We start from the raw sequence: 20,024 nt of genomic DNA, 5'->3' as shown, positions 1-20,024 counted from the left end.
GTTGTGGGTTAATTGCAGCCTGCCAGGTGAAACTGATCAGGCTGCACAGGAACAAGAGAGAGGGAGAGAGGCTCAGCATGCAGCCAATAAGCTGCATCCTGACAGTACCCCCCCCCCAAGGCCGGACACCGGACGGCCCAGAATCCCCACGCCGGGCGGGTGGAGGGGGCCCAGGAAGGCGGGCAAGAGTCGAAACCGAACTCTGAGGGACCAAAGAGCCTGCAAACACAAAAGGGGCCAGAGAATACGGGGAACCAAAGGGGCCAGAGAACACTGATGTGCCAAAGCACAATCAGGGGGCGGCACATCAGGGAAAGGCACGAACGCTTGACTGCGCCGGGGGAAAAAGCGAGTGCTTGGCAGCGCTGGGGAAAGAGCGAGCGCAACACAGCGCCAAAGGGAAGGAACGGGCGCAACACAGCGCCAAAGGGAAGGAACGGGCGCAACACAGCGCCAAAGGGAAGGAACGGGCGCAACACAGCGCCAAAAGGGAAGGAACGGGCGCAACACAGCGCCAAAAGGGAAAGAACGGGCGTACACAACGCCAAAAGGAAAGGATCGGGCGTATGGAAACGCCAAAAAGGGAAGGATCGGGCGTATGGAAACGCCAAAAAGGGAAGGATCGGGCGTATGGAAACGCCAAGGGGAAGGAACGGGCGTATGGAAACGCCAAGGGCAAGGAACGGGCGTGTGGAAACGCCAAGGAGAAACAACGCCGAAGCGTGAGAGGAGCGCTGGGGCCCAAGGAGCGAGATCGCCGGGGCGTGAGGGAAACGCCGAGGCGAAACGGACGCATGACAGCGTCAAGGGGAAAATATAGGCGTACAAAAACGCCAAGAGGGAAGAACGGACGTACTTAACGCCAAAGGAAAAGAACGGGCGTACAAAACGCCAAGGGGAAAGAACGGGCGTACTTAACGCCAAAGGGAAGGAACGGGCGTACTTAACGCCAAAGGGAAGGAACGGGCGTACTTAACGCCAAAGGGAAGGAACGGGCGTACTTAACGCCAAGGGGAAGGAACGGGCGTACTTAACGCCAAAGGGAAGGAACGGGCGTACTTAACGCCAAAGGGAAGGAACGGGCGTACTTAACGCCAAAGGGAAGGAACGGGCGTACTTAACGCCTAAGGGAAGGAACGGGCGTACTTAACGCCAAAGGGAAGGAACGGGCGTACTTAACGCCAAAGGGAAGGAACGGGCGTACTTAACGCCAAGGGGAAGGAACGGGCGTACTTAACGCCAAAGGGAAGGAACGGGCGTACTTAACGCCAAAGGGAAGGAACAGGCGTACGACAACGCCAGAGGGAAGAACAGGCGTACGACAACGCCAGAGGGAAGAACAGGCGTACGACAACGCCAGAGGGAAGAACAGGCGTACGACAACGCCAGAGGGAAGAACAGGCGTACGACAACGCCAGAGGGAAGAACAGGCGTACGACAACGCCAGAGGGAAGAACAGGCGTACGACAACGCCAGAGGGAAGAGCAAGCGTACGACAACGCCAGAGGGAAGAACAAGCGTACGACAACGCCAGAGGGAAGAGCAAGCGTACGACAACGCCAGAGGGAAGAGCAAGCGTACGACAACGCCAGAGGGAAGAACGGGCGTACTTAACGCCTAAGGGAAGAACAGGCGTACGACAACGCCAGAGGGAAGAACAGGCGTACGACAACGCCAGAGGGAAGAGCAAGCGTACGACAACGCCAGAGGGAAGAACAAGCGTACGACAACGCCAGAGGGAAGAACAGGCGTACGAAAACACCAAGGCTCAACAACTCCTGCTGGAACACGACTGGTGTACAGAAACGCCAGGGGAAAACCCGCCGGGGCGTGAGGGAAACACCGGGGCTTGGGGAAGAGAACGCCGGGGCGTGGGGAGAACGCCGGGGCGCGAGGAAGAAGAATGCCGGGGCGCAAAGGGAACGCCGGGGCACAAGGGAAACAGGAATATCTAAAACACCAGGGAACAAGAACGGAGGGCGTACTAACACGCCGAGGAACCGAGAAAAGAGGGCGTCCTAACACGCCGGGGAACCACGAATTAGAGGGCGTCCTAACACGCCGGGAAACCGAGAATCAGAGGACGTCCTAGCACGCTGGGGAACCGAGAATCAGAAGGCGTCCTAACACGCCGGGGAACACTAAATCTAAACGCCAGGAAAACAGGACCTAAACACCAGGGAACTAGAGGGTGGGCTAGGCAGCAACAGGCCAAGCGCGCCAGAGGGCACAGACAGCGACTAAAGCACCGGAGGGCTCTGGCAGCGACCTGCGTGCGCTGGGCAGCGACAGGTTGGCGCACCAGAGGGCTCAGCCGGCGACATAGGGGCGCCGGAGGGCTCTGGCAGCGCCTAAACAAGGGAACAACAACAAGAGGGTGAGCTAGGCAGTAACAGGCCATGCGCGCCAGAGGGCACAGACAGCGACTTAAGCACCGGAGGGCTCTGGCGGCGACCTGCGTGCACTGGGTAGCGACAGGCTGGCGCACCAGAGGGCTCAGCCGGCGACATGGGTGCGCCGGAGGGCTCTGGCAGCGACCTGCACGCGCCTAAACAGGGGAACAACACAGATACACTAGGGCAAGACAGAACAAAACAACTACGGAAGGGAACTAAACTAACCTAAACAGGGCAAAACATACAACGAAAACAGGAGAAGGGTGTAGGGACCTAGAAAGCGCAGGGACCTAGAGAACGCAGGGACCTTTAAGAGCGCTGGACTCCATCCAACGCAGGAACCCATACAGCGCAGGAACCCAGATGGCGCAGGAACCCTGACACCTAAATACTAAAGGGGGGGAAAAATAAGGACAAAACAAAACTAAAAATAAGAAAAAAAAACAAAAAACAAATACAGAACAAGACTAGAACTACAGGGCTAGGACAGAAACTACAGAGGCTAGACTGGAATTACAGGGGCTAGACTGAAACTACGGGGGCTAGACAGGGACTACAGAGCTAACGAAACAGAACAGGGAGATGAGGGCAAGTACGACTAAATTAATGAAAAACTAGATAACTAAAGCTAGAAATCTGTACAGAAGCAAGCAAGAAGTCTAAAATAAAAAACTGGAACTCAAAAACAAAACTCAGAAGACTAAGGCGAACCTAGAACACTAAATCAGGGCTATGGCTAAAACAAGAAGACGGAGAACAAAACCCGAACTAGCTGACTAAGAAAACCAAAAACTAGACTACTAAAAAAAACCCGAACGACTAGAGTAAACCTGGGACACAAAAACCCGGACAAAACCAACAAAATAAAACACAATACTCAAAAGCAACATAAATCTCAAAAAATCCTAAGTAAAGCAAAAACTAAGGTTGAGCCAAAACAAAGAACAGAGGGCGGAAATAAATCTTCTAAAACAATAAAAAATACACAAAAAGACTAGAAACTAAAGCAGATCTAGAACACAACACCAAAAAATAACTCCAAACAAAAACCAGAAGGCGCTGGGCAGCAAAGTCTGAATCTGCTGGGCAGCAGCAAAAGTTAACGCTGGGCAGCGACGACGAGGAGCGCCGTCTTTAACGGCTGCGCAGCGTAGGAGGCGGAACTTGCAAAAGACGAACCAGGAAACAGAGTCAGAAGCGGGGCGTCGCGGATGCGACCTCGGCAGACGAACCAGAAGCGTAACGTCGCAATCCAGCGACCATGGCGAAACAGAAGCAAGGCGTCGCCGCACGGCGACCCAGGCGAGGCGAGACGGAAGCGTGGCGTCGCAACTATGCGACCCAGGCGAGACGAACCGGAGGCGAGGCAGATCCTACCAGCTTCTACACCAGGCTCTGTGCGTGCTCGGGTTCATCCCTTGGCCGGTCCATAATGTTATGATATATTTTTCTGGGATGAACCCGGACTCAGCACGCACACACAGAGTCAGTTCTTATGAGGGAGTTTTATTGAATAGTTTGGAAGATGGAGGATGAGACCAGAGTCTTTCAACGGACGGAGGTGAAGGGTGTAGAAGCTGGCTAGCAGGAGGAGTGTGGAGAGACTGACCGGGAGGAACACTGGAGCCGAGCACTGGAGAGCAGGACATCTGAGCAGAGCCGTGGAGCGCAGAGCATCAGAGCCGAGCAGAGCAGTGGCGAGCAGAACGGCAGAGTCGAGCAGTGGCGAGCAGATCATCAGAGCCGAGCAGATCATCAGAGCCGAGCAGATCATCAGAGCCGAGCAGATCATCAGAGCCGAGCAGATCATCAGAGCCGAGTAGAGGCGAGCAGAGCATCAGAGCCGAGCAGAGCAGTGGCGAGCAGAACGTCAGAGTCGAGCAGTGGCGAGCAAATCATCAGAGCCGAGCAGATCATCAGAGCCGAGCAGATCATCAGAGCCGAGCAGATCATCAGAGCCGAGCAGAGGCGAGCAGAGCATCGGAGCCGAGCAGATCATCAGAGCCGAGTAGTGGAGCACAGGACGTCCGAGCCGTGCAATGGAGGGCTGAACGTCTGAGCCGAGCGGTGGAGGTCTGAACGTCTGAGCCGAGCGGTGGAGGTCTGAACGTCTGAGCCGAGCGGTGGAGGTCTGAACGTCTGAGCTGAATACTGGAGGAAACAAAACTGTCGGAAAGTCTATGGGCTGACTGTAACATGACCAGGTGAACGGAGTCTTCAGGCTGACGGGTACGAACGGAGCTGACAAGAAAAACTGGCAGGGACTGAGCGGGAGTGAACGCTATGGACCGGCGACGGGAACAGAAAGAGGTGAGTCTGATAAAGCGGTGGGAACAGGTGGAAGCAGTTGTGGGTTAATTGCAGCCTGCCAGGTGAAACTGATCAGGCTGCACAGGAACAAGAGAGAGGGAGAGAGGCTCAGCATGCAGCCAATAAGCTGCATCCTGACAGAACCTATATTTTCTGAGACACCTGTCACGATCTGCCACGATCAGAGCAATTTTTGCCGAGCTCAGCAGACCCCTCACAAGGCTACGCTGTTTTTATGCAGAACTCAGATGCCTCCAACCCTACCTCTGCAAGAACAATGGTCTTTGGAACCCTATGGAGCCAGCGGTAAATGGGGGTACGTATTCAAATATGATTCCGGTGAGATGTACCTCTATCACCTGGATGAAGAAGCCGACAAGCTGCAAACTATCCACTCCTTGGGCATGCTGACATCAAACGATTGGGCTGTTCTGAAACTCGTCATGCTCCGCAGACTATGCCCTGAAGAGTCGAATGCAGCAGGCCCTGCTGTGAAACAAGAAACCGACGATGGAATCATGGATTCACCGGTCGCCAAGCGCTGCAAGCTGGACCAGCCCCTCCTGAACGAAACTGGGATATATTCAAGGAATTGGATCTTCTCCGCTACTTGGCAGTCAAGGACGGGGGTTACCGGCTGATGGTTTTTCCATTGGTTATTTTCATGCTTGAGTATTATAATTCTGACTGCGGTGTGTTCAGGACATTGCTAGCCATTCCCTTTCATGCGTGGCGTGACAAGATGATTGTAATAGCACACTGGATTTCAACGCTGTTTCACGACTGTCACTACTGGAAAGACATTTAGGCGGTCAAGAAAGCGCTCTCTTTTTAGACCCACCCCTCACAACAGCCAATATCACCCCTTCAACGATAACGCCCTTCTCAGTATAAAAAACAACCAGGCAGATTGATCGGGAATCCGTGCAGCTTCACTGACCAGACTTCTAACATATGAAACCATGAGGAACGGCGCAGGCAGCAGTTTGACATTCTGCTGGCTGGATAGCTCTCCTACTCCACCGCCATCTTCTTTAAATTATTCAAATGCTTCAACATCACTGCAGCACGTGTCCCCGGACAGCGACAAATTCTCCCCGGAGCTGTACCACCCTCCTTCGCCCGCATCCTCGGCAACTCCTGATTGTTCTTCCCAAAGCGACAGCTGGAGCGAGAGTATTCTCACAGCGCTGCAGAGGCACACCGTCGACTGGTCCAGGCCCCCCGGATGCGTGAAAGGCAGCCCTGAGTACTTTGTTTTATGAGATAAGAATTCCAGGCTTCCTACCATGCCGTCTCTATCAGAGACCCAGGACGAAGATTCACAAGCTGTGAATCTTCCAGCCTACCCCGACCCTTCTCAGTCTGAGGACTCACAACTTCCCGCTGGACAAGGAGATCCATCCTCCCTGAGGCTTTCCCAGCCTGAGGACTCACAATTTCCCCACAGCCAAGGAGAGGCTGACACGGGCTCCGATGAATACAACGACTGGATTCGCTTTGGGTTCATCAGAGCAGTGAAAACCGCGGTGCATCATCTTGTGTACGTCGCGATCAACAAGTACATGCATGATAAGTGCTACAGATGCAACATGGACCGTCCTAGTTTAAGAGACCATAAATGTTTTGAGCATCTTGAGGAAGGATTCTTTGAAAGCAATTACTATCGTGTAATGCAGGTACTCTAAAATACACGGTTCATTGATGCCATTCGGCAGTTTTTAGTCGTTCGCAACATCCATCAAGACAGCAGCACAGTCAGCGCTGTCGCACAAGCTTACTTGTATGAATTGACACTGGTCAAGCACGTGCATGACCCTATCAAAAAGGTGTATGAACAGTTGATTCGAGAAAGACCTGAAATAAGAGATCCACTTCTAGCCGCAATGCAGTACTGGCAGGGATGTTGAAACCAGAGCATGCATATTTTCTCATATCCTTCTGTTTTATATTAAATTACTGTTTTCTACAATTAGCTTTTTTTTCTCAATTATAAATTACCTTACTTTAAGAGCCTTCTTTTCATCAGGTCTGGCTTACTGATAGTCTGCTCTAAGTACTAAATATAATTAGACAAATATACACACCACCAGAGTTTTCCTTTAAAGTAGAATTCGAGCAACAAGACTTTAAGTTTGTTATGGTAAACCCTGTCTCCTTTCACATTCCTCCTTACTGATCAGTGCACCTCAATATTCCAACAGAAAGTGTCCTTTTTTGAAGATCTATTAGCAAAGATTCCACGACCTGGGTGAAAAAAATTACTGTCAGGAACCTATTGTAATTTCTTTTATGCAAGACCACTAAAATTCCTTCTACCTTTGAAACCATTCATGTATTTGATAATGAAGCCCTCTTTCGTTTCCATTGCCAGCATAGTATATTGCAACTTCCTTTGGATTAATTCATCTTTGCCTTTTCATGTTTTATTGGTGTATATATAACAACTATAAATAATAAAAAAAGCAGACAATCTGTGTCACTGTATTAATTTAAACAAAAAAGATTGATATTAAATTTATATTTAGGTACACTAGTGATGTACACAGGAGCCTTCATAACCACAGAAATTACATTTTACTTGAATCTGCTAATAAAAAAGTAGCTTTAACAACTACAAATATAATTGTTGTTGAATACAAGATTCAGATCAGACCAGTGCAAGTGCAGTCTTGCTAAAACCATCCCCTGAGTGACATGCTCAAGTATTACTTTGTTGCAACAAACAAAACAAACAAAAAAAGTTCTGCTACTCATCTTTAGTGAAAGCACAGTTTATCATCCCCACCAGAGCATGACACCTGTTGTTACAGAACAGCTTATTCCAAAAGGTCCAGAACAACCAAAGCATGGGGAACAAGTTTATATTGATGCATCTCTTCCCACATATCTTTCTCTACATGTCAGCTTTCACTAGCTTTTTCTACACAATATAAAAATTGTTGCATATCTTACCAATACCTTATACATCAACAATTGCTGTATGATAACCTGAGTATTTTTTAGGTTTAAGTGCTTTTAATTATTTATTAGCTCAGTAAGTCGAAGAATTTACTGAAAGAGGCACTGGATACCACCTCTAAGCAGTGAAATATCAGTAAAACCTTGAACACTGCACAAACATTGCTAAAGTCCTCTCACCCCTGTGTTTTACACAACTAATTGGGAGTCTGATACAGTGGCGGCTGGTGAAAAAAAATCTTGGTGGGGCTGGCCAATAGATTTCCCTGCCTAACCCAGTACATGCATTTAAATTAAAAGTCGGAAAATTACTACGATTCCACAATAAGCATTTAATTAATGAAGAAATATTGTTCACAAAGGATTATTGTGGTGTTTTTGTCTTATTAATCCTTTTCAGACTCATGCCAGACGGTTTGCATACATTGTACATGTTGAACGTTTACGTCTTGACTTAAATATATATTCTATTTTTTATTTATATAATGACTTAAGTAGAACCATGACTAGTGCAAATTTAAGTTGTATTTACCGGAGATGAGGTGTAGACTGCAAATTCTGTCGTGGTATGATGGCTCCCACAGTTGATTGGGATTGTCTGCCTGCATCCTTTTCATTGAAATTATCCACTTCTTTCTTCGTCCTTCGGTAAACGAAAGAACCATACATCCGACGATTTGGAATGCCTCTGTGTGCAACCGGGAGCACAACAAGTCGTAGGAATTGTTTAGATTCCAAAAATAAACTGAAAGCACGCTCTAATTCACCTGTTTTGTCACGGTGGTAGGCGAACAACATGGTGAACTGCAGGTTCCAATAGATCAAGACTCAATCAAATCTGTAGTCAGGTCTAAATTCTAAACAAAATTGATAAAAGGTCCCCAAATCCTCTCACAAAGGTACCGTTTGGAATTCCTAATATATGTTATTCTTTCTAATGGCAAGTTAGACAGCATCTGTTTTAACCATTGCGTGATACTTGGTCTACTGACATTTTTCCAAGCCAAAGCTGTAAATTTTTTTGCAGCCAACGAGGTTATAGCTATAAAAGTGCATTCTAGCTTGCTAAAATCATATTTCCCAGGGTATAGAGCTAACAAGAACAATTTAGGATCCAGTGGAACTTGTTTTAAGATAATATTTTTTAATTGTATCTTTCACCTCTGTCCAAAATGCTTTGATAAGTTTGTATTCCCACATACAGTGTATTAGAGTCCCTTTAGATTTACATTTTACGCAAAAATCTTGGGTGTTATTATTGTATTTATTTAATTGTACAGGCGTAGCATTAGCCATTTAAATTGTAGAATTCTAAGGAGGCTGTTTATGGACATTGTTTGAGCCTTAGTGCAGGTCTTTTCCCAATCCTGTTCACTGATATTTGCTGATAAATCTAAATTCCAGTTTATAGGCTTTTTGTTTGAGTTCTCTAATAAGTTAGAAATTAGTTCTTTATAAATGTCTGAGATGATGCCCCTCTTTGTTTTGTTCCGAGACATTAACTTTTCAAGTTTCGTAAGAGGGGACTTATTAAAACTGTTGTGTTTTGCTTTAACAAAACTTCTTATTTGAAGAAATTTGAAGTAATGTTTTTTTTTCAGCTTGAATTTGGTTTGTAGCTCTCCAAATGCCAAAAATTCATCAGAGTTTGATGAGTAAAGGTCCCCAACACTTTTTAAACCCTGTAGTGCCCATATTTTAAAAGTTCCATCTGCTCTGCATGGAGCAAACAGCTGGTTACCCCTTATTGGGCTAAATTGGGATATATCGTTATAACATCCTGCCAAATCTTTATCATATTTTTCAGGATGGGATTAGTGGTGTGTTTCTGTAATTTCTTTGATGTGTCAGAATTTATAAACAATGGAAGAGCTAAATTTAAATTGTGAGACTCCATTTTTACACAGTGAGGATTATCTTTATCTGTAAAATAGAACATAATAGTCCTTAACTGACTTGCCCAATAGTACAATTTAAAGTTGGGGCACTTTAACCCCCCTCTATCAAATGGTAAATAAAGTAGCGAGAGATGAAGTTTAGATCTTCCGTTATTCCACAAAAACCCCAAAATGCTTTTCTTTTGCCAATTGAATAGTTCAGGAGGAGGCAGCAAAGGAATACTTTGAAAGAGGTATAATAGCTTTGGAAGTATATTAATTTTCAAAACATTGACTCTTCCCAACAGAGATATAGGTAGAGATGTCCAGTTTTCAATTGAGGCGGCTATTGTTTTCATTAGATTTTCGTAATTGAATTTGACCACCTGCTGCAGCTCTGGGAAAATCTGAACACCCAAATATGAAAAATGTTCCACTACTTTAAACTGCTTAATCTCATTAATTGGATTAATCCTTTCGCCTGGATTTAATACCAGAATTTATGATTTTGTATTGTTTAATTTGTAGCCTGAGATTCTCCCATATTCCTTGATCACCTCCATCGCCTCCGGGATTGAATTTTTCAGATCTGTTAGGGATAAAATGATATCAGCGAATAAAGAGATTTTGTGCTCTGTGGGACCCACCGTGATCCCAGAGATTTGTGGATGAAGACGAATAGCTGATGCCAAAGGCTCGATCGCTAGTGTGAATAGTAAGGGAGAGAGAGGGCATCCCTGGCGACAACCCTTTTTGATTTCAATTGCCCTTGAAAATATTTTGTTCAATACAATTTCTGCAGTTGGGTTGCTATATAACATTTTAACTCATTTAATAAAATTACTTCCACAATTCAACCTTTGCAGTATGTTAAAGAGATAGGGCCATTCGATTCTATCAAAAGCTTTCTCCGCGTCTATTGAGAGAAGGGCTGTGTCATTAGCATTCTTTTTGGACCAAGTAATATTCAGGACCCTTCTAATATTATGATATCCTTGCCTCCCAGCCACAAACCCATTTTGATCTTTATTTATAATATTTGGTAAGATTCTTTACAGTCTCAATGCCAACAGATGATTTTGAGATCAGAGTTAAGTAGACTAATGGGTCTCAGATTTTCACATATATTAGGATGTTTACCCAGTTTTGGCAGCTGAATAATTAGAGCCTGATTTAAAGATGGAGGTAATGCGCTATTTTTTAATGACTACATGCCTATAAATGTTTTTGTCGATGGGGATACCATCGGGTCCTGGTTGCTTACCAGATTTCATGCCATTAATGGCCTGTGCTAGTTCCTCCTTATTTACTTCTATATTTAAGTCCACTCTGCACTCCTCTGCAATGATGGAGGTATGTAGTTTGCCCAAAAACCTGTCTAGTTCCTCTTGGTCCAGCTTTACATTAGTCATATAATTTCTCATAATAGTCTCTACAAGCATTATTAATATCCCTTGGATCTATTAGAGTTTTATCCTGTGTTTCAATTGACGTAATCGAGGTTGTTGTTTCAAGCTGTTTAATCTGCCAGGATAGAAGTTTTCCAGCCTTGTCCCCCTGTTTGTAGAAAATTTTGTTTCAATCTTAAGAGACTGGATGCAGCTCTGAGACTAGACATTTTGTCATATTCTGCTCTAAGAATCAACAGCTGTTTTTTCAATTTGGTGTCATTTATTTGCAAGACCCTCTCCTGAATGTTTTTTATTTTATTTTCTAGGTGCTGTCTTTCAGTCTTGGCTTCCTGGACTTATTGCCTGTGAAGCTAATAATATGACCTCTAATAAACACTTTAAAGGCTTCCCATCTGATGCATGCTGTTGTTTGGTTGGTGTTTAACTGAAAGTACTCATCGATTTGTCTTCCCATATATTTAACAAAATCTTCATCCTGCAACCATTTATGCTGAAAGCACCACCTAGGGATCCCTGGTAAGGTTCTTATCACAGTAGGTTAAATAGCATGGAGCATGGTCCGAAATCACTATGTTCCCATACGCACAGTTTTAATTTTGGGTATTAATTCTGATGATATTAAAAAATTATCTATTCGTTAGTAAGTCTGAAATGTTGCTGAGTAACATGAATAGGCTCTAGTTTGTTGTTGAAGTTCCCTAAATATGTCTACCATTTTAAGATTCTTCATAAACATCTGTATAGTTGTTTCTACAGGTATTATGTGTTGGATCTGCCCCTGTGGATCTATCTATTTCTGGAGTAAGAGTACAGTAAAAATCTCCTGCAATCACCTAACGTCCTTGTAGCAATGAAAGCAAGAAGAATAAATTCTGGAAGAATTCAGGATCATTTGTGTTGGGACCATAGACATTAACTAGGTTATTTTTTTCCGACAGTAAAGAGCCCTGAACTATCAAGTATCTACCCCGCCCATCCTTGACAACATTACTTACAAAAAATGGGACAGATTTGTGAATAAGGATCATACCACTTCTTGCTCGGGAAGAAAATGTTGAAGTGTATACATTGCCTCGCAACCTCCTCCTGACTCGACCCTCGTCTTTTTCCATAAGATTCGTCTCCTGTAGAAATACTATTTTGGAGTCCAAATCATGCAGTTTGTTAATAACTTGTTTGACCTTCCTCAGATGTTGTAGGCCCCTTCAGTTCCATGTAACCATTTTAAGCTTCAAGACTTGTGACATGCAAGATCCACTTAATTACCACAAATGAAGAAGAAATATGGAACACTGTTTACCCCATTCGAACACGAACATTTGAGAAGCTTAAACAACAAAACAAAACTTACAACATGTCCCTTAAACCTAAATTCCCCCACCAAGTCCGACTTCCGAGGGACTCCCTCCCCCCACCATACACCTCCCGTTACCGCATGAGACTAATCCACATGCAGTGAGTAGCAGTCAAACCACTCTATATCCAAAAAAAAAAAGTTATTTTACCGATGCTGTTCACTATATTAACAGTAATTCTAACCTTCCACTTATTTGCTTACAGGTCCGAACTTATTAGTAGGCACACCAACCGGTATGTGCGTACTTCCTCTTGCCATATCTAAGCAGAAATAAATGCATTCTTAACAGATCCCTGTTGTTTCCCCTTCAGTATAATTGACAGATAAAGGCAACAGCAAAGTTATAGGAAGCCGTATGGGCGTTAAACTCATTGCTGCCTCCCCATTAGTTTTCTTCTGGATTCTCTGTAGAAACTGACGTGCAGCCGCTGCTGTTTTGAAAGCATGAGTTCAGTCCTAATAAGTCACCAGAAGCTTGGCTGGGTGAGCCACCCCGTGTCGTAAACCCAGTTTGCGCAGTTCTGTGCGTATCGGGTCAAACTGCTTCCGAAGCTGGAAAAGATCTGCAGTGGCATCTGGGTAGGACCGGACCTGATGATCTTAGTATTTAATTTCAGTTTTAGATCTTGATGTTAAAGCAATGAGCTGCTTATCTTTGTAACTGAGAAATCTCACTATTAAGGTGTGGGGCGCTGCGGTGTTGTCCCTCCGGGGTCCAATTCGATGCGCTCTTTCCACGGCCACCGCTCTAATTCCGAGGACCTCCGGCAACAATTTCTCTAGTAACTCAAATGGATTCTGCCCTTCAGCTCCCTCTGGCAATCCGACAAGCCTTAGGTTGTTTTGCCTCAACGTAGTTTCCAAATCCATAACTTTATCTTCCAAGTATTTCTGCTTGGACTCCAGCGCATCCACCTTGTTTCGTAGCATTTCTATCTCTCCCTCCGCGTCAGAAATGCGTGTTACGGTTTCTGCAATTCTTTGGATACAGTCATTTATCTCTTTTTTCACATTGTCGATGGAGCTCAGAACTTCATCAAATCTAGAAGAGAAATTCTTCTGTATCGAGTTAACGACAGAAAGTATTTCATCCACCTTGTTGCTTTGGAAATTCGGGTTTTCTTCTCTGTCCGTGGCAGCCATTGGGACCGAGCATGAGATTGTATTAACTTTCTGCATTTCACCTCGAACATGGTATTCCGTTAGTTTATGCTGTTTCGCCTTTTCACTTATTTCTTGGGGTGTCTTTGCTGCTTTAGGTATTATTCCGAACTTGCACGCTTAGTTGTCCTTTAGTATATTTTGAAAGGAAGGAGTTTTAAGTAAATTCTTTAACTGGAACAGCAGAGCGGTGAAAAACACGTCCTCTCACATGGCCGCCCTAACCGGAAGTCCCTATTAAGAGTTAAAACACTTTCCAAAAGATGCAGACAGTGTTTTGGTGTGTCAGCCTTAAATCCATTAGAAAACATTATATTATTTAGACACAAAGAAATTTGAGTACACTTTTTAGGTGAACATTGGCATTGTCCTTAAAATACCCCGAGGTCCATGTAATATAAGTACATACCCCGTGTACACACACACACGCACACACACACTCCTCAGTCTAACATGCTGCAGGCACCTCCATCATGGATGACTAACTATTGTTCTGCCCAGAAATGCACATCTTTCAGGTCTCAGCTGTCATCCACCCCCTCTGCTTCAGATGACTACACGAATGAGCCCCGCTCCACCACCATGTCCTTCTCAACACTTCAAGCGAGGAACATTCTGCAAATAGCAATGTGAAGAAGGCTGATGGCATCAGCTCCGGGCTCCTAAGTTGCTGTGTGGATCAGCTGTGTGGCATCATGGGGCACATCTTCAACATCAGTATGAAGCAGGGAAGAGTAACACAGCTGTGGAAAACCTCATGTGTGGTACTGCACAGCCAAAAGTCCTCAACAGCTATGGGCCAGTAGCACTCATGTATCGCAGATACGGCTAGGCGCCTGACTACGGCCATAGATGTCAAAAAAGGATGTCAGATAGGTTCGACTATGGAGCCTGTGGGTGAATAATTTACAAACCAACAAGTAGTTAGTTTAAGTTACTGTATTGAACATGATATTTGTTTCACATATATTCAGGAAAATAATCAACAAACAATAATACAAAAAGAAACAACACTAATAACAAAAAACTAATTAACATAGGAACAAATGAACCTAGATAACACCCAAGAGTTTCTCTTTTTCAAGTTTGCGCTTTCGGCAGATGGTCAATGATCCATTAAACAAAATTTAATTGCCTGGATTTTTCCCAAAATCCAGGCAATAGGTCTAAAAACAAAAACAACAAATAGTTTGGTCCTACCGCACTATTTCAGTGATCTGGTAGCTCGCCATCCTGGGTTGAAATAGGGGTATGCAAAAATAACTGACCTAAACAAGGTCATACAAAACAACAATTAGCATTTAACAGGGTTAAAATGCTATCCAACCAATTAAACATTCAAAAAGAAATGACTATATTCCATAAAGTATTTATAAGGAATTATAAATAGGGGTAGGGCTTAATAAGCTTATGCTTCATCCTACTCCTTTTTGAAACATGATGTATGTTTATGAAGTATTAAATGTAAACATTGTTAAATCATATCATGTTCCAAAATAAACAACAACATAACATAACATAACTCACAATGAGTTTCAAGTTAAAAATTACATAAATGGTACAAATTCAAATAAATGTACAAGTAAAGTACATAAAGTTACCGGTCAAGTTTCAATTAAAGTCATCAAGTTAAGTTACTAATCAAGTAAAGTTATTATAAATATAAGTTATAATAAATATAATAAAGTGCACTTCCAAGTGATAATTAAGTTTAATTGGCATTAAAATCAATCAAACTCAATTAACTCAACTAATTCCAACAAACAATGGCTTGGGTGTTATTTCATTTGTTGCGTAACTCCAAAATCATTACCCCATTCCAAAATTCCATAGGCCGTCGACAAATTTAAGGAAAAGTAACTAAAATATCCCAGAAAGGGCATATTTTAGGGAAATTAAAGGGCTTAGTTAATACTTTGAAGATATAACTTCTATTCGGCTACAAAATTAAACAAAAAGAGAATGATCTTTTAACTACAAGACCATTTCCAAAACGTCAACACACAACTTTCGAGCGGGCGCGTCGCTGCCGCACTTCCACTCATGCTACAAAGCAAGCAGCATAAAACAAATGACTCACCGTCGAGTGGTCACCAGGAAACACTTATTGGAATCCTTCGTCGCGGTAAGTTTGGTAATATACTCCAGTGAGTTCGGGACAACGGCGACACGAGCAGCTAGCCACAGGGACAGCAGCATCACCAATGGAGGAGATGTCAAATTCACCTCTAGCCCGGAACCTATAGTGTGCTGCTTGTTGACCTGCCAAAATAAAATTCAGGATGATTATTTTGTGCAGGTTACACTAGCATCAAACAAGAGGCTGTTCCTTAACCATCTTTGCGCTTCAGTGGATCCCCTGCGGTTTGCCTACCAGCCTGCCATTGGGGTGGATAATGCCATTATCTACCTGCTGCACAGAGGTCTGACCCAAAGAAGAAGACCTTCTTTAACTTTGTGGTGGCATTAGCCATATTCTATGGTGTGGTTTGTTGGCACAGCAGCTTATCTGTAGCTCAGAGAAATGGGCTGGAGAAGCTCATTAAGAGGGTCAACTTTGTCCTGGGATACCCCTTGGACCCAGTGCAGGTGGTGGTGTCTCCCACCACTGTAAAAACTGTAAGAAGCTGTTTCATCGCTGGAGAGCTCTTTCAGCTCTCCAGCTTGGAGGCCCTTCCTCCCAGCTGTTAGATTTTATAGTCTCTGCTGCTCAGAACAGACTCAATAGCTGTTTACAACCATGCAAAGTCCCACAGGTTCTGATCTGATCATGAATCGTTTCACTGTCTATCAGATGCTAAGGTACACTTGCACATGCCTTAGCTACATCGAGATGCTGCTGTACTATCCTGCATAATGCATAGTATCTCATATTGTTCTTTTAATAGGCTAGTGTTTTTCCACAGTTTTACCACTATTTAACTTGAATCTTAAATTGTTTTTAACCTGAGTATGCCATATTATCAATAAAAATTCATTTCTTACTCTGGTAGTTATTTTTAGGATTCTTAGCCCACAGGAGTGAGCGAAGGCCATGCCGGGCATGACCGTTTGCCTGCCCCTTGCGGAGCAGGAAACCCTATTCTAATTGTAGTTTTTTTTCCCAAGTATTTGTCATTATTATTATTATTATTATTATTATTATTATTATTATTATTATTATTATTATTATCATCATCATCTGGTAAATGGCCCTGGCCATAAAAAAACAGAAAATGCTGGGAAAAAACTGCTAAGGTAGCCTACTTGGAAAACGGCAATGCTACTGAGACAATACATTTCAGATCCTCAAACAACTAGGGGGCGTTATTGCAAAGGGCAATGCGTTTGGGGTTGTAACTCCCAAAGCGTAAGTCTCACACTCATTGTTCAGTCCCACTGATGTACTACATGGTATTTTAGAGGTTTTTCAATCTGGTTTAAAGGTTTGCACAGTACTAAAACTGCTTTTGTAAGAGTTTTTAATGATGTGCTTTTAGCAACTGACTCAGAGGACTGTGTTATTATTGTGCTTCTGGAATTAACTGCTGCCTTTGACACAGTGACCATAATTTTTTTATTTCTTGTTTGGAGCAGTGTGTGGGTGTCAGGGCTACTGCCTTGCAGTGGTTTTAGCTGGTTCAATATCTGTTGAATATTCCTCCTATAGCTGGCTTTCTCATCAGGGATATTCTGTGCCTTGTCTTTGGAGAAGCACAGTACCTCCCTAGAGGGAAGTTTTGGTATACTATGCAGTCTGTGATGGCATTGATGTCATTACCAAGCTCTAAACAACTGTTTGCCCATATTGAACATTCGGCAAACAGTTCACAAAATGTGTTCTAATGGCCAAACCTTCCAGGAATAGGCATTGTCTTGCCAATTTTCAAACTTGGACAGCATACAGGAGGACGGGTGACTTGGGGCTGATATGTGGGAATGAATGAGCGTTGGAAGGGGAGGGGCCAGGGGAATGTGGTCGTAGTTCCAGTTACTTTTGTGTTTGGCCTTTCTGATAAACACATTCTCTGTTGCTTTAGAACTAGCTCTAGATCAGCTTGTTTTTTTTTCAATACTAAATATTGTGTGCAGCCATGTATCTTTGCCACTGCCATGCCCAAATTTCCCCATTGTGGAATAATAAAGAAAATTCTTATCTTAAATCATACCTGTCTGTTGCTGTTGCCAACGTGATGTGGGACTCCTTCAGCTTGCTGGACGCATTCTCTGATGCCGTTCCAAAATTAGAAATAAATAGTCCCATAAGATATGATTAACCCTAACTAAACAACTTTATCTAAAGGAGCGTTATATGCTGCCTCAACATTGAACTCTAACACTGATTGGCCTCTAGATGAAGACTATGTTTAGTTTTGTTAAAATCTCATCTATTACAAAACAATGCATTTTTTAGCACTAAATGTGGAATCTTTTTATGTTTCATTCAGTTACCAGACAAATCCATCTCCAGTCTTGTCAAGTACTACTATTCTTGGAAGAAAACTCGCTCCAGAACAAGTCTTATGGACCGACAGGCCCGTAAACTAGCTAACAGGAGCAGTCAGGATGACAGGTAAAACTCAACGATTACACCATCACAAAAGTGTTTGTTTGTTGATAGAACTGATCATTTTACCATCAAATCAAGTTTATTTATATTGCACATTTTGGCAACAAAGCAGTTCAAAGTGCTATACATCATGAAAACATAAAAAATTCATAAACACATCAAAAGGGTCATGAGACCAGTAACAAACATTACATTTTATTAGTTGAAAACATAAATACACATCAAATATGTTGGTCAATGTACCTGTTATTATGTGTCAAAAGCAACTCTAAATAGGTGGGTTTTATGTCTTCGTTTAAAAGGAACTCAGTGTTTCAGCTGTTTTTGCAGTTTTCTGGAAGTTCCAGATTTGTGGACCATAGGAACTAAATGCTGTTTCTGAATGTTTGGTTCTGGGTATGCAGAGCAGACCAGAACCAGAAGATCTAAGTGGTCTGCAAGCAACAGCAGGTATTTTATACAGTTTGGTGCTAAGCCGTTCAGTGATTTATAAACTTACATAGGTATTTTAAAGTCTATTCTCTGAGATACAGGGAGCCAGTGTAAGGAGCCAACTGAATACTTAACAGTCACATCTAAGGAAAACACATCTAAAGTGATTTAAATCCATACTGCTCAAATTTGTTAAAGTAACACTTTTAAATCTGAGTATGATATCAAGTCAATTAAGCCTCTGGAATATTATCTGATCAGTTAAGTAGTAAAGGGGGTTGTTAAACAGCATTGGTTATTTTTGTGTTGATGAAATCAAGACTAAAGGGACAGCAATGAGAAGACCCCAAAAATAGGAATGGTTTTGCATGTACTGTAGAGGCCACAGACATTTTTCCCTCCTGTTTTTTTGTTAACACTTTTTAGTGGTTTTGACCAGGGTGTTTATAGATAAAGAGGTAACACCTGGACGCTACAGAAGGGACACAGGCAGTCCAACTCCACCAGGATGGCACATCATTACCTGCCATTGCCAGAAAGTTTACTGTCTCTCAGCACAGTCTCAAGAGTATGAAAAGGATTCCAGATGAGAAGACTTTAAGGTGTAAAACCGTGGATTTTTTTTAGTCACTACCAAGTAGGTCCACTCACTACGTTCCTATCCCTGAAAGATATGGAACATTTTATTAAAATTAATTAACTTTTTTAATCTGGAGCATCAAGGTAAGTTTTGCAATGAGTCATGAAAGGGTCCCCATGTTTCAAATTCAAATTTACCAGTTGAGTGTTGAAGAGAACACCTAATTCTTTCCAGTTTCAGACACGACATGAGGTCACATAACCACTGCTTGTGAGTTGGAGGAGCTACACCCTTCCACCTGGTCAGAAACTGTGCGCCTCACCAACAATGAGCAAAATGCCAGTGCCTGCTGTTTAGAGGCCGGTAAAGGCAACCCCTCACCACTGAAACCAAACAAAGCCAACAGAGGGCCAGGTGTTACCACCACTCTGGCCAAACCGGACATTGTACGGAAAACATAGCTGTCCAGAACTGACCAAGAGCTGGGCAAGACCAGTACATTGGACCAGTGTGGCTATGGCAGATTTGCTTTTTTCGCAGTATGGGGTGACTTCTGGATAGAAATGGGATAATTTGTTTTTGGAGAGATGGGCTCTATGTAATATTTTAAACTGGATGAGGCAATGGCATGCACACAGATGTTGTATTCACCAGTTTAAGTATAGAGTCCCATGTCTCATCCAGTATGGTCATATGGTCTTCTTCCCATGAAGCTTTAAGTTTAATTGTGGAGGTCTCTTTCATAATCAACATTTTATTATAAAGCCATGAAACTAGCCCTTTACGAGTTGGTTTCAATAATAGGATGGTTTCCAACAGTGTGTGCTCTGGCAGAGAGATTGAGCTTGACAAGTGAGACTGAATAAAATTTGTGGTTTGTAAATATCTAAAAAAAAATGGGATTTAGGTAAACCATATTTGTTGCTGAGTTCCTCAAAGGATGCCAAATGCTTCTCTATGAAACGGTCCTTAAAGTAAGTAAGTCCCCT

The 20,024-nt window shown here is 43.4% G+C and overlaps 1 protein-coding gene across 5 annotated transcripts in view; it reads left to right on the top strand.

Annotated features, from left to right (window-relative positions):
- Positions 1-20,024, top strand: part of rcor3 (REST corepressor 3) — a 143,081-nt gene that overhangs the window by 53,695 nt on the left and 69,362 nt on the right. For all 5 annotated transcript variants that reach the window (XM_036134219.1, XM_036134216.1, XM_012856947.3 and 2 more), the window contains exon 6: positions 17,902-18,026. In XM_036134219.1, the coding sequence (XP_035990112.1) occupies positions 17,902-18,026 (125 nt within the window). The remainder of the gene's footprint in view (positions 1-17,901; positions 18,027-20,024) is intronic.

Source organism: Fundulus heteroclitus, unplaced genomic scaffold, assembly GCF_011125445.2.
Source record: "Fundulus heteroclitus isolate FHET01 unplaced genomic scaffold, MU-UCD_Fhet_4.1 scaffold_77, whole genome shotgun sequence".
NCBI lineage: Eukaryota > Metazoa > Chordata > Actinopteri > Cyprinodontiformes > Fundulidae > Fundulus > Fundulus heteroclitus.
Note: the sequence above shows the minus strand (reverse complement) of the source record. Positions and strands in the feature narration are given on the sequence as shown.